This window comes from Zeus faber (assembly GCF_960531495.2).
Source record: "Zeus faber genome assembly, chromosome: 3".
NCBI classification, from domain to species: Eukaryota; Metazoa; Chordata; class Actinopteri; order Zeiformes; family Zeidae; genus Zeus; species Zeus faber.
Genome location: NC_137190.1, coordinates 24,461,210 through 24,474,512, shown reverse-complemented (window position 1 = coordinate 24,474,512; position 13,303 = coordinate 24,461,210). Strand labels below are relative to the sequence as shown.

The 13,303-nt window shown below is 44.0% G+C and overlaps 2 protein-coding genes across 3 annotated transcripts in view; both read right to left on the bottom strand.

Moving 5' to 3' along the window:
• Positions 1-4,431, bottom strand: part of LOC307228584 (cryptochrome-2-like) — a gene marked incomplete at its 5' end in the record, with an annotated part of 20,027 nt that extends 15,596 nt beyond the window's left edge. Inside the window, 2 exons of the mRNA XM_079998291.1 lie at positions 2,750-2,858; positions 4,274-4,431. Coding sequence (XP_079854417.1) covers positions 2,750-2,858; positions 4,274-4,431 — 267 coding nt within the window. The remainder of the gene's footprint in view (positions 1-2,749; positions 2,859-4,273) is intronic.
• A 2,566-nt stretch (positions 4,432-6,997) lies between these two features.
• slc35c1 (solute carrier family 35 member C1) lies at positions 6,998-10,711 on the bottom strand. 2 transcript variants are annotated; one of them, XM_079998074.1, is made up of 3 exons: positions 10,607-10,711; positions 9,218-9,720; positions 6,998-8,334 (listed from the first exon to the last, which is right to left on the bottom strand). In XM_079998074.1, exons 2-3 carry the CDS (start codon positions 9,687-9,689, stop codon positions 7,760-7,762), a joined length of 1,047 nt encoding a protein of 348 aa, XP_079854200.1. In that variant the 5' UTR covers positions 9,690-9,720; positions 10,607-10,711; the 3' UTR covers positions 6,998-7,759. The 2 variants fall into 2 exon arrangements, with proteins under 2 accessions (XP_079854200.1, XP_079854199.1); XM_079998073.1 differs by lacking the exon at positions 10,607-10,711 and having other exon boundaries at positions 9,218-9,918.
• Between the last annotated feature and the right edge of the window lie 2,592 nt (positions 10,712-13,303).

Sequence of the window (13,303 nt, the reverse complement as noted above, 5' to 3'; positions counted from 1 at the left end):
ACAAAACAACACACACACACACACACACACACACACACACACACACACACACACACACACACACACACACACACACACACACACACACACACACACACACACACACACACACACACACACACACACACACACACACACACACACACACCACACACGAGGAAGAATACTGAATACACTGATCGTTGCTTTTCATTTTCTGCTGTTTCCCCCACATTAGATTAACCACGGGACAGCTAATTCGATACACGTGTGCAGGGACAGGTTTCCCTTGAGGGATAAAACAGTAGAGAAAAACAAGCACACATTCCTGAGCAGTGAGCACTGTAAATCTATCCATCCTGGTAATAAAAATGCAGCCTATTTGGAGAAGAGGCCCCCTACAGCCTCATTGTGGTACAGTATTGAAAATGTTATTCAAGAAGAGGTGGAAGTCTCGATACCCTCTTACGTAAACGAGAGGCTTTATGTCGTCAACTTTCAGTCCCAATATATATTTTTTTAATGTTTCCATTTAATAAAAGCATCATGAATGCCAAATACACATTTCTGAGAATCAATTCATTTGTAGTCTCCAAGTGAATAAATGACAGTGTGTCTGAACTTAGCGATGTCAAACTCCTGGGCATCAGGATTTTCCTGCGGTCGTGGGGTGTCTATACGGCTGCGGGACTCAGGGGTGGCTGAGAGGCCTTTTCCACTGGTTGGAGGCGCCACGATGTAATTCTGACCTCATACACCAGAACTAATTGGGAGAAGTCCCGTGTATTCACTGGTGAACACACACACGCACACGCACACGCACACACACACACACACACCCCCCCCCCCTAATTAGATCCCTCTCCTTTTCCTTCCTCATTCACTGCCATAGCTATCACAGGAAGAGACCACGTGGCCAATTGCTGTTGCAACTTTCCCGGACTAAATTAATTCTGTCTTGTCAATAGATGTCATCTGATGATGATAGTTGTCATCTGATGTTCCTATTTACATTTTTCCATGTACATGTTGTTGTTGTTTGGTTCTATGTTTATTAATTGGTGATCCCCCATCTTGGAGTAGCGATGATGATTAGTTGTTTATAGACCAAAACATGATAAGATTGTTCAACAAAGAGGGGGATTGGTGGCGGCTGTGTTACAAAAAGCTGTGCTCTTGTCATCCCACAGGACAAAGTTATTGCAGCATTTATTGATAACTAAAGATAATTAAAGAATGAATAAAGAGTGGCATTGCAGGTTGAGAAGTTCAACTCCACTTGCGGACTAGACTAAGACTCTGTCCTAGATGCAACGGCACGCTAATACTCTGTGTTGTATGTCCAGCATGCTGACAGCACTGGTTAAAATGCAGCGTGTGCATCGGTGGATAAATTGGGGAAGCTCTGTGACGCTTTGAGCAATGTCTTTGATCTTCATGTCCCCCTCAAGACACAAGTTGATTCCACACTCTGTCGTGGGGGTGGGAATTCCCCATCCTTGCAAAGACAGCTAGCTCCCATTTTTTCTGCCAGATTTGTCTTTCTTATTCCCTTATAAATTACCAAATGCCAAAACCTCAACGTCACACTACTGACCACGCGTGTGACATTTAAAGAGTTGTCGCACAAAAAGGAAACCTTGCACACGGCCTCATAACCCCGTTCCCAGGGCCACAGGAGCGTACGTATGTGTACGCTCCCTTCAGCGCCCAAGTGTTGCACCATATTTCTCAAGAAGGCCGTAAGATGTCACCAAACCTGCATGAAAAAAATGATGCGAAAAACAAAGGAGCGGAGAACCTGCTGCACAACACGCTCTTGCAGCTTATATAAAAATAAAGGGTGCGCTGGTTTTGCATTACCAAGTTGGCTCGGCCTGGGAGGCTACAATAAAGCAAAGAGAACACACCGGTGACCTAGCACGGGTTAACAAGACAAAGCTTCTCACAAAGACACTTTGGGAGTATCAAACAGGATTCGTGTGCACACATGCATAGTGCTCAACAAAGACTCTCGGTTGCAGCTCTTACATAAATAATGCTCTTTGAGACGGGTCAATTACCACTGTCTACATTTTTCATGCTCGTCTGATGGGAGCAGCAGCATCAAGCCACTTACTGTACTTGTCCTGCCGGCTTTACTGCTGCCAGCATTCAGAGAGAACCCAGCAAAACTTTCTTCCAACTATCAAACTCTCCTCCAAACTTAGAACCAGGGGGACCCAGAGTCTAATCACACCAAGATGTACAGTCCCAACATTGCTGCCCTGGTCACAGGAGTTATCTCAATCTATGAAAGATATACTATGTTGCCTTTAACTGAATCTGCCCCAAGAACAGCAGTTAAATATTGCGTTACCACATGTGCAAACATTTAAAAGTAAGTCATTATCTAGTTTTGGAACCAAATGCACACCTTATTTGGCATTGGACAGAATGCTGCTGGAGATTTCCCTCTCAGGAAAAGAGTGTACAGAGCAGTTTAATATATTTACTTGTGTGAAGTCAAACTGATCTATAACTGAGGGCCCCACAAATGGTAGTATCACCATAGCAACGAAAAATATTAGACTTCATATTTGACTCGTATGACTTCATAGGAAGCGTGCATAAGTACCGATTATGTGTAAAACCAAAAATGTGCAGGGTGCTTCAATTCCAAGACGGCATCATAACAGTTTATGATAACACCTCTTTGAACATACTATAATGTGCGATTCCGCTGACGTAAACACAGTCAGAAATCGTGCGCCACAAACTGGACACTAACCTTAAACAGGCAGGGAAAGACGTCAGTGGGCTGTCCACGCACCACGAAAAGCCTTGAATTCAGTTTGCGGAGACTGTTGTCAAGGTCCTCCAGACACTCCAGCAAAAACCTGACAAAAACAAGAATATCGCAGCTGAATGGATTTGCTGAGTGTCATTTCATTTGCAAAGCTTTTAACACCTTTGCAGCAGATTGGTGACTTAGTTCTTTTTTTTTTTTCTCCTCATTTAACAACAGAGTTGTACAACTCTGTAGAAAACCCAGTAGTTTTGCATTTCAGGAGATTCAATATACAGGGGAAAGTATACAAACAGAACAATATCACGCTGGACAAGTGTTTCATTGCTTAACTTAGATTTATGATTTTTTTTTTTTTTTTTTTTGCCAAAATCATTATGAAGTTTATTATAAACGTTTTATTATTCTTTCCTTGGGTTATTGATGAAACCAAACCCCACATTTTCCCATAATAATGTAAAATATAAAAAGAAAAATAATTATTTATGTATATATATATATATATGATAAATGGCAGGTCTGAAAAGGCCTCGCCAGAATTTCTTGGTGCGAGAACAGTGGCGAAAGAGGCGTAGAACTCTCCGTGGACATTGGTGAGAGAAAGAGCAGTTGGTTGTTCCTAGTGATCAGCGGGGGGGGGGGGGCATGTATGCATGATTTTGAAGGACATGGCCGTAACATTATTGCTGGTGACTTGGTTCTATAACAGCACGTTCTTGTCACTGATATCACAAGTTATACAACAGTGGGGCTGAATATCCCAATGTGCACACGCTGTTTTATCTCGGCGCGGGCGCCAACAAAACAAAACAGTTATTATACATGTGCAATGACACACACACACACACAAATCATATTTCAGTGGAGCTGCATTCGATTTGAAGAACATTTCAATTGGATTCATTCCTCACGTTCCGTCGACGTTGCTGGGCGACACTGACACAACATGGGTGTCACAATATGTTTTTGACGAACAACTCAATGTCGATTATTTGGGGAGACAATCGTGAGCCCAGCCCAAACGGCGACGTTTTGGGCATTCTCGTCTAAAATGGCAACGACGGTCGGTGTCTTGTTTAATACACATCCGAATTTGCACAACGGCAGACTTTGTGTAAACCATTATGAACTGCGTGTGCTTGTGCTGCATTCCAAACCCGGAAAATTCCGACCGCGTACTTCGAAACTACGAGGGGAACCGCCGGGATTTCGCGGCAGATCTCCTGGTTATTACTTAAACGCGGGTCTAAACGATCCGATCTCTTGGTTTTCGCCCCCCCCTCTCGGATTTATTGTCGGGTTTTGCAATTGTATAATGTTTCGCCAACGGGGAATTACCGATTCCCTCCTTCCGAAGGAACGCAGCCCCATTTCCGAACTTGTGGACTTGTGGGCGAACTACTCAAATCTGACCCTCGAGGCCGGCGAACAGAGAAGCGTTGACCACCAACTCACTAAACAACACCGCCGTTTTGTGGGGTTTTTTGGTTTTTTTTTTACACTGACCTCCAACGGTTGAGTCCAACATTGGCGGAACCAGCGAACCAGGGGTCCAGAATGTAAACACAGCGCAGGGTGTCCGCCCCGTGCAGAGCCTCCTGCAGAGCGGGGTTGTCGTGCAGCCGCAGCCCCTTGCGGAACCAGTGCACGGAATTCACCGCCATGATGTCAGTCCCGGTAAAAAAAAACAAAAAAAACAAAAACAAAACAGTCGAAAAATGTAAAATGTGTCTGCGTGGCCCGGGCTGCAGCCTCCTGCTCCGACGTCGCTCTGTCTTTCCCGCGGTGACCCACGGCGATCCCGGAGCGCCCGTGCTGCTATTATCCACTCCCGGCTGTCTGCTCTCCCATTGGCTGGGATGTCTGCACGTGCGGGAGTAAGGGGCCGAATACCTGCTTTCGATTGGCTGCTCGACACGTTTAGACCCCGCCCCGTCACGTTCGTGTGGCGTGTTTACGAAGCAGCTTCGGGTACACTCTTTGTGCCGCGTTCCGGCGACGGCGGAAATCGGAACGCCGAGCGTCGCCCGGACGGGCAAGCGCGAATGGACGCGGGGCGTCCGGGTCGGGGGTCTCACCGCAGTAACAGATATGACACCAGAGCGCGGCGTCAACGCGGAAGAAAGCATCTTTTTTTTTTTCCTCCAAAATGTAAAAACACGTCCAACTTTGATCTAAACTACTAAACTACTCTGTATGTTCAAAAACAAACACAAAACGAGTGTGTAGCTTGTAGAATCCGCATGCTCTGGCAGACAAATACATGTTTACTGTGGGCTTCCGTGTTTCCCGCAAGCAGACGCAGTGGGACACGTATAGCGCGGAAGTGGGCACCTCTTGGACTTGGAATGGCCGATTTCCGAGCTTGATTTGAATGCAGCATCGCCGAGCTGCGTCTGACACAATTTCTTAAGACTTTTAATTCTAAAGAAAAAGTCAGTGATTTATTGTGACCGCTCGTCCTGGCTCCGATCTAAAGTCTCTACATCAACCTATAGCCGCGTGTAGCGCGTCGAGCCGTCGGTGTTTTTTTTTTTTTTTACATAAGCATTATTGTTTTATATAAGGGAACCTATCCCATAATAACACGCGACGCCATGTGGAATGCTGGAATAATGAAGAATCGAATGTGATCATATTGAACTGAACTCATCCCTTCCTGATACGTGTGGATAACGGCGTTGAACTTGTTAAATAGGATATTTAAATTCATATTTACATTAGATACTTGCTTTACTACCTCTCTAACCCATTGTTTATAACCCGCTGCTATGCCCGTATTATTGTATATATGTTTATTCATTATGTACAGCATATATAATCTATATTCATGTTTATATTTATACCCATAACCAATACTAACCATTCTGCCCCCAAGCCCCTGTCATAGTCTTCTAATGAAACCCATTTTATTTTTTAACGTGAACTGTTTTAATGCTAATTGTCCGTCCAACAATGCACGAACCCTCGCAGAGACAAATTCTTTGTACAAGGAAAACTTACAAACCGATTCTGTTTCACAACACCTCAGATACAGTGGGCCTGTGTTGAATAGCAACACTTAGAATCGCCCATCGAGTCGCAGCTCCTTCAGCGCCACACCGAACGTCACGGACGGCGCGTTTCCTTAGCGCTGACTAAGCAGGGGCAGGTTGGAACCGTTGGGTCACGTTTCGCCGCCACCGTGAAACACACCGTCTTTCACTGCCACCGCGCGGCAAGCTGGGAAATCCACTTACCAGTGCAACAGGCTATGATCACTCTGAGGCCACAAGTGTTTTGGACAGCGGAGGTATTGAAGAAGAAAGAAGAAACAGTCTTGATTCGTCACGCAACACACCACACTACAACACATGCTTGCACACACACACACACACACACATGCACATGCTTTGGATGTTGGCGGTGAAATGGATCCTCTGCATTTGACCCATCCTGGCTCGTCCGTCCTCCGGGGCCACAGCCAGGAGCAGTGGGCAGCGTACGTGGACGCGCCCGGGGACCAGGTGATGAGTGTCCATCGCTGGTCAGACGATGATGTTGTGTGCATGTTTTTGGTGGGGGTCCTTACTGACGTGAGGTGGAGGAAACCCCATGTGAGCAACGGGGAGAACATGCAAACTCCACACAGAAAGGCTCCTATTATTGCAAGAGGTACTTTGACCTTTCGCTTAAATAAAAGTACAGATACTCGGATGGAAAATGAAGTGAAAGCACCGTTGGTTTTGGATAGTGTCGAAAAACAAAACAAAAAACAAAGTCAAATCCGAGCCTATCTCACGGACAGCTAATAAAATGTCAATTAAAATGTCCTTAAGGGGGTACATCTTTATTTCACACCTCTACAACTAAATTGTGCTTTAAAGTGACCCCATTAAAGTTGGTGTATTTAATGTAATTTCATTCTGAGCCAAGAACATCGGGAAATCTACCCCTCTAATCATAGCTCAAATGTATAATTTAAATGGCAGAAAATTAAGTAAACTGAGTTTCACAACAATGAAACTGAGTTTTTTGATATGATTAGTAAGATGAAAGGAGAATTGTGAAGTAAATGCCACAAAAATGATCTAGTGTGATGCCTTTGAAACAATGGTTTCCTCAATACAGTATATACTAGAAAGAAATCAAAACATCTACAATATAATATTACAACATTCTGATAAGACTAAACTAAAAACAAATGACAGGACAATGGCATCCAAACACCCAGTTGGAAAACCTTTTTTATTCAACCAATTCATATTATTATACAAACAAAAGTGCCTTCATCACCTCATATTACATACATCCCCAATCAACATAATGATATCATTTATTTCAAGAAAATCTGGCTTTTTTTCTTCTTGCATTATAGGGTTGGTGCAATATCAATGAATTTATTATCGCTATAATCATATAGAAAATGTTATATGATATCGAAATATATCACAATAGCTGCTTATAAGTTCAAAATACCATGTCAAGAAATTCAAGGCTATACAGTATTAGACCGAGGCTGTTGTAGGCCTTTGTTGAAAGTTTAACACCTCAAATCCTATTTTGACAGATTTTTGGTGACACAGTATCTTCTTGAAATTCCGTCTCTTAAATGTGGACTACAAAATAAAGGCTCAGTCATATTGTGATCCAAACAGGACGTGACCAAGTCTAGTCTAAGTTCTCGGACAAAACTACTTATAATAGTAATATCAGAATAATAATATATCACTACCACCAATGATGATAATAATGGTAACACATTATTGTGCAAAAACTGCTCCCGCAATGAAGGGAAATATCTTATTTCCAAGACCTTGACACTTACTTCTTTAAGTTAAAACTATCTAAAAACCAAACCACCATCAACCCCAACACACCGTACACCGTCTCCCATCCACTAACAGTTGTACAACTCCACCCATCCACGGTTCCGATTTCACAATTTGCTGAATGTCTGTATTTTACACGTAAAGTGTTAAAATATTTTTCCAGACGACCTTGAGCTGGAAGTTACACACCCAGGGTCTTCTCGCTGGGCAGGAGTTTCTCCTTGGCGACGGCGTCCTGCGGCTCCTGAACCTTTTTCATTTCCATACTTTTGACCCAGGTGTAGAGGGACGACCCCCCCAGGACCAAGAAGTTACTGGTCCACCAGAGGAGGCTTTTGGAGGAGGAGTTGTAGACCACGGCGATGACCGTCTGCGCGCAGGCCTTGGCCGTGCCCGAGACGTTGTGCGTGAGCGGGCTGGTGAACTTGATCTGGAGGCCCGTGACGTAGCCGATGGCGAAGCCAAACACCCCGCCCAGGGTCATCACGCCCCAGAACCGGGGATCCAGCAGGCGGCTGAAGCGGGCCAGGTGTCCGAACTCCCCGAACACGAGGATGAGCGGGACGAAGAGGACGCAGGCGTTCACGTTGTTGTAGAAGGAGAGTTTCCAGATGTTGCCGTCCACCGCCGGCAAAACCTTCTTGGTGAATATGGCGTTTAGGGAGACGCAGGCGCTGGCCAGCACCCCGAAGAAAACCCCGGTCCAGGAGAGGGACCCTGCCACGCCCTCTTGGTCTACACCGAGCCAGAAGCCGCCTAGAGCAGACCACGGGACAGGGGGGATAAGTTAACAAAACACATATCGTCAAAATCCAATCGTGTGAAACGTAACCTGAGATGATGTAGATGTTGACGTTACCTCAGATGATCAAAGGCAAAGTACAATATTACACTAGGGCTGGACCACATAGTCAGATGTCACAATAGTATATTGAGTGCCTCTGTATCACTAATTTGATGATATGGGGATGATTGTGTGCTTTCGTGAGATTTACACACAATAAATAATAACTAGTAATGTATTATCAATATACTGTATATAATATCAATATATCGCCCAGCCATGCTGTTTATGATAATTATGTGCACAAATGACAATGTTTTGCCATTTTAATAGCTAAAAGGCAACACCAATTCTTACCTGTTTTCATTTTTGAGGAGTGCAAAATGCATTAGTTCACTGTATTCATTAGTTATGACCATTAATCAGAACAGTAACAACAGTCTATGAAGTTCAGGAAATATCTTCAGTTTCCAGTAACCCAGCCTTAAACACAACATTTAACTGCATTGGGATATAATAATCAAAATCGCAGACGGCATCTCGTCTCATGTCACATGAAGGACATTATGTTGACGTCGTGCTCGGCCGTATATTACACTGTAAACTCCTCCAAATCTAGTGAAATGTGGAGTCAAATGAAAACGTGCAAGATGATTCCCCTTTATCCAATTCTTGTAATAATAACATTTATTTGTATTCATTTTTCTTTAATTTTTTTATTGACACTCATTTTGTGCATTTCTTCCACCCAATAACGCCTTCCTCGCCCAGGAACATGCACATGACTTCAAGCCCATTAAGTTATTAAATGCATGTAGAAGAACAAATGAAAACAGTGCGAAGGGTCAGTCTCACCTACGATGACCCCGCAGCACAGCAAGGCGCGCGGGGACGTGCCCTGCTTGATGATCACGTAGGAGAAGAACACGTTGAACACCGTGCTGAGGGACCGGCCCACGGTGTAGAAGGCCACGCCGACGTGCTTCAGGCACAGGTTGTTGAAGGTGATCATGGAGATGAAGACCAGGGACAGCGGCAGCACCTCCCGGGAGGTCTTCAGGCTGAACCGGAACGAGGGGAACACGATGACCGCGGGGCACAGGCTGGAGAGCAGCTGCATGGCCCAGCACAGACCCACGGTCACCAGGCACTGGAAGAAGGTGACGAACAGCGGCGCGTCCAGGTCGCGGTTGTCCAGCAGGTGGCTGTTGAGGAACACCATGGTGATGGAGACGGACCAGTACACCGCCACCACGGCCGCGATCTTCAGCGAGCGGAGGAGGAAGGTCTCCGCGTCGCCCCCCGGGTCACTGTTGGCGAGGGCCATCCTCAGGATGCTGGATCGCTTCAGCTGGATCCTGTTCATGGTCGGGAGAGAGTCGCAGGGCGTGTGGGTGCAGGCGCGGCATCGAGGAGGCTCATTCGCGAGGTAAACAAACGGAGCGGATCGCGCCCGGCCCGCGGAGCCCACGCAGCCCACGCAGCCCACGCAGCGGATCCTCCTCCACCCGCGGATTCAACTTCCTGGTCGGAAGGCGGAGGCGTTCCCGCGATGCGTTCCCGGGACACCCGGAAACCGGAACACGTCGCTGCCGTTCGGGTGTGAACCACGGCAAACGCAAACGGAAATGATTGTTTGGCAAAACGGTGGCTTGTTAAATCCACACAACGATTTTAACATGACACACACACACACAACAAAATAATAATACCGAGTAGTTAACATCGAAGTTAGTTATTTGCACTTCTCCCGGTGGGAGTCGGAGTAATCAGAGTTCCGAGCTCAAGAGATTGCATAATTATGATACGTTCAATTGACAAACAACAAATCAACCTCCAACTCGGGCGATGTCGGACCTGGATCTAAACTACCGTGTATTTTATTTATATTTAAATTTTTTTTTTTAATGTTGCGTTAACCAATATTTCTGATTTCTGAAGCGCGTTTAGGTTCGAGTGCGATTCCCGAGTGCCCCTGAACGCAGCATCAAAGACACACGAGCGTCGCAGTAACGCGTTCGTGAAAGGTCGTTCGACACAAACACGCACTGCGATCAAACTGTTTACCTTCGTCAACAAATTATATATTTAAAAAAATAATAAAATAAAAATAAAAATCGTTTTGAAACAACGCAGGTTTAAAAAAAAAAAAAAAAAAAATGATCGACTCGGTTTGGTTCCGTCCGTGATCACGGCCCAAAATCCTTCTAAGAATCGACGTAGAGACCTCGTGACGGGGTTCACCTGTCTCCGCACGCGGCCCTCTGACGCCGTTCGGCTGGCTCTGCGTTCGCGGCGCTCGCGGTGACGTATGACGAGGAAGCGTCTCCAGCAGCACCTCCAGCAGCACCTCCAGCAGCACCTCCAGCAGCACCTCCGCCTCACCCACCCCGCCCACCGCGCGGGGCCGGCTCATTCGACCTGTTCTACCTGATGTGCACCACCTGCAGCATTCCACGTAGCAGCAAATCAGAAATACGAGCTCATCCCCGCTCATTCCATTCGACTGTATTTTACAATGAAATATTAAATTGTGCACCAGCACCGCCTAGCTGAGCGTTAATGGACCTTTAACTATAGTAATATTTCTCTGAAAGGAGCTTAGAAATTATTATTGTTATTATTGTTATTATTATTATTATTATTAGTATTAGTAGTAGTAGTAGTAGTATAATGGTTATTATTATTATTATTATTATTATTATTATTATTATTATTAATAATAATAATCAGAATCAGAAATACTTTAATAATCCCAGGGGGAAATTACTTTAATATATATAATATATTAAATTATATATAATAATAATAATAATAATGATAATAATAATGATAATAATAATAATAATAATCATGTATTAATTATTAATTTATATTAAATATTAATTCATGTTAATTATGTTTTATTTTTAAAACATTTCTAGAAGACTCTATAAACCACCTGTACACGCCTCTGTGTGTGTGTGTGTGTGTGTGTGTGTGTGTGCGTGTGTGTGTTCGGATGAACACTTCCTCCTGTAAGGTCCAGCCTGTCAGTAGAACCTCTAGGTGGCGGCGTGTGACCAGATATCTGCAACATGGAGCTGACGTTGTGCAGGACAATGGCTCCACCCGACTCCAGCACACAGGAGGAGAAAGCAACGTGGAGGGGAACTGGTTCTTCAGCCAAACCGCGCTCGGATTAGAAACAACCTTGAGGAAACTTTAGAGGTCAGTTGTCTTGAGAAAAAAAACAACCCCTTGGGTATAGTTATATAGTTTATCTTTCAACCAAACCTAGTTAAATGTCTAAATATAACCCCATCATGTCATTCAAACCCAATGAAGTTTGTTATGTTTTCCTTTAATTCAAGTTATAGCTGCTTGAGCTTTTGGCTTCTAATATAGTCCATATTTACAAAAGTACAAATTACAGCTTAATTTTGGTTAATGTCTCAATATACTTTTTGAGAGTGTACTTTCAATACACTGACGGCATATTAATGACTAGTACACTAAAGCTATACTTTAAATTAGTACATATGTGGAAATAAGAAGCACAAAAAAAATACACGTCAAGCATTCTCAAAACGTACAACTGGGTAGAAATATCATTTTAACACACTTTATACACTAAAAATATCCTTTCAATATGGAGAAAAATATACTTGGAAAAACCCCCTTGGACAATCTCAGCAGGTTCTGTGGATTAACGAGTCTAAAAATGTCCCAAATGAGAGCCCACCTTTAACTCACAATATTTTATATTTTTGTTTTCCTCGTAATGACATCACAATATATATATATTTTTTACAAAATTGTGAATTTATTTTTGGATCATTTTCTTGCTGCTGCTGCTCCCTGTTCAACTCTCAAATCGAGGTAATTCCCCTTTAAAAAAAACAATGGAAACGTTCGAGGGTTCCGTGGCTACCGTGCGGAGGGGGGAGGAGGCCGTGGGGCGCGGCCGTCCCCCGCCGCACTGCCTTCACCACTTTGATTCCAGTGTGTCTGGAACAATCTCCGTTCCCCCGCAGAGCGGCCGAAAGAAAGGGACACAGACAGGTCAGCCCAGTGTCGGATGCTTGGCTCCTAGAAGTGAGACAGTTACTCTGAAGGGACTGGTCGACGGAGGAATGAACTTGTGAAGATGCAGACCTAACAAGTTCAGAACCATGCAGTTTCTGAGACGAGAAAGTTATTTATTTGTACGTAAGTGTCCTAATAATTTTATTATATTATAATGAATTGTGTTATCTATTATTTACTAGTACAAGTAAATAAATATAATAAAACATTTAAACATGAAGTTGTGAGACAAGACGTTTCTAGGATTCAGCTGCTTGATTCTTCTTGACCTTCCTGACCTTTGACTGTAACTTGTACGGAACTTCGCACTTTACATGTGGCCACAGCATTAGTGCTGTACAAGTCTATTTATTTCATCATTAAGTGCGTTCATTGAGTGACCTCAATATAACTATTACTATTACATTTACAATTACTGTTACAATCGTTGTCCCTCAAGGAGAAATTTAGTTTGCAGCAAATACGAACAATAGGAACAGTTAGACAGCTCGACAGATGGTTCAAGATAGACCCAATAGAACAATAAAACAATAAGAAAATGTGTTAATCATCCACAACAGTATTGGGCCATAAGAAAAGGTGTGCCATGCAGTGTGCAACATGTATACCTACCTGTACTGCACTTTTCCCTGGGGAACCTGTACCTCCATTCTGACACAAGATCAAACTCCTCTAAATAAGCAAAAGTCGGAACTGCAAATCTAAAATCAAACAGAAGTAACATGGGGGCAGTGTTGAGTTATCGACCAATTGTATGTTGCAAAAGTTACTGTTCACGTGCAACAAATCCAGATTCTGAATCCACCTCGGCTGTCACTTAGGCCGAGGAACATGGACCGTGGAACAATTTAGCATTCGTTAATGGGCTGAGTG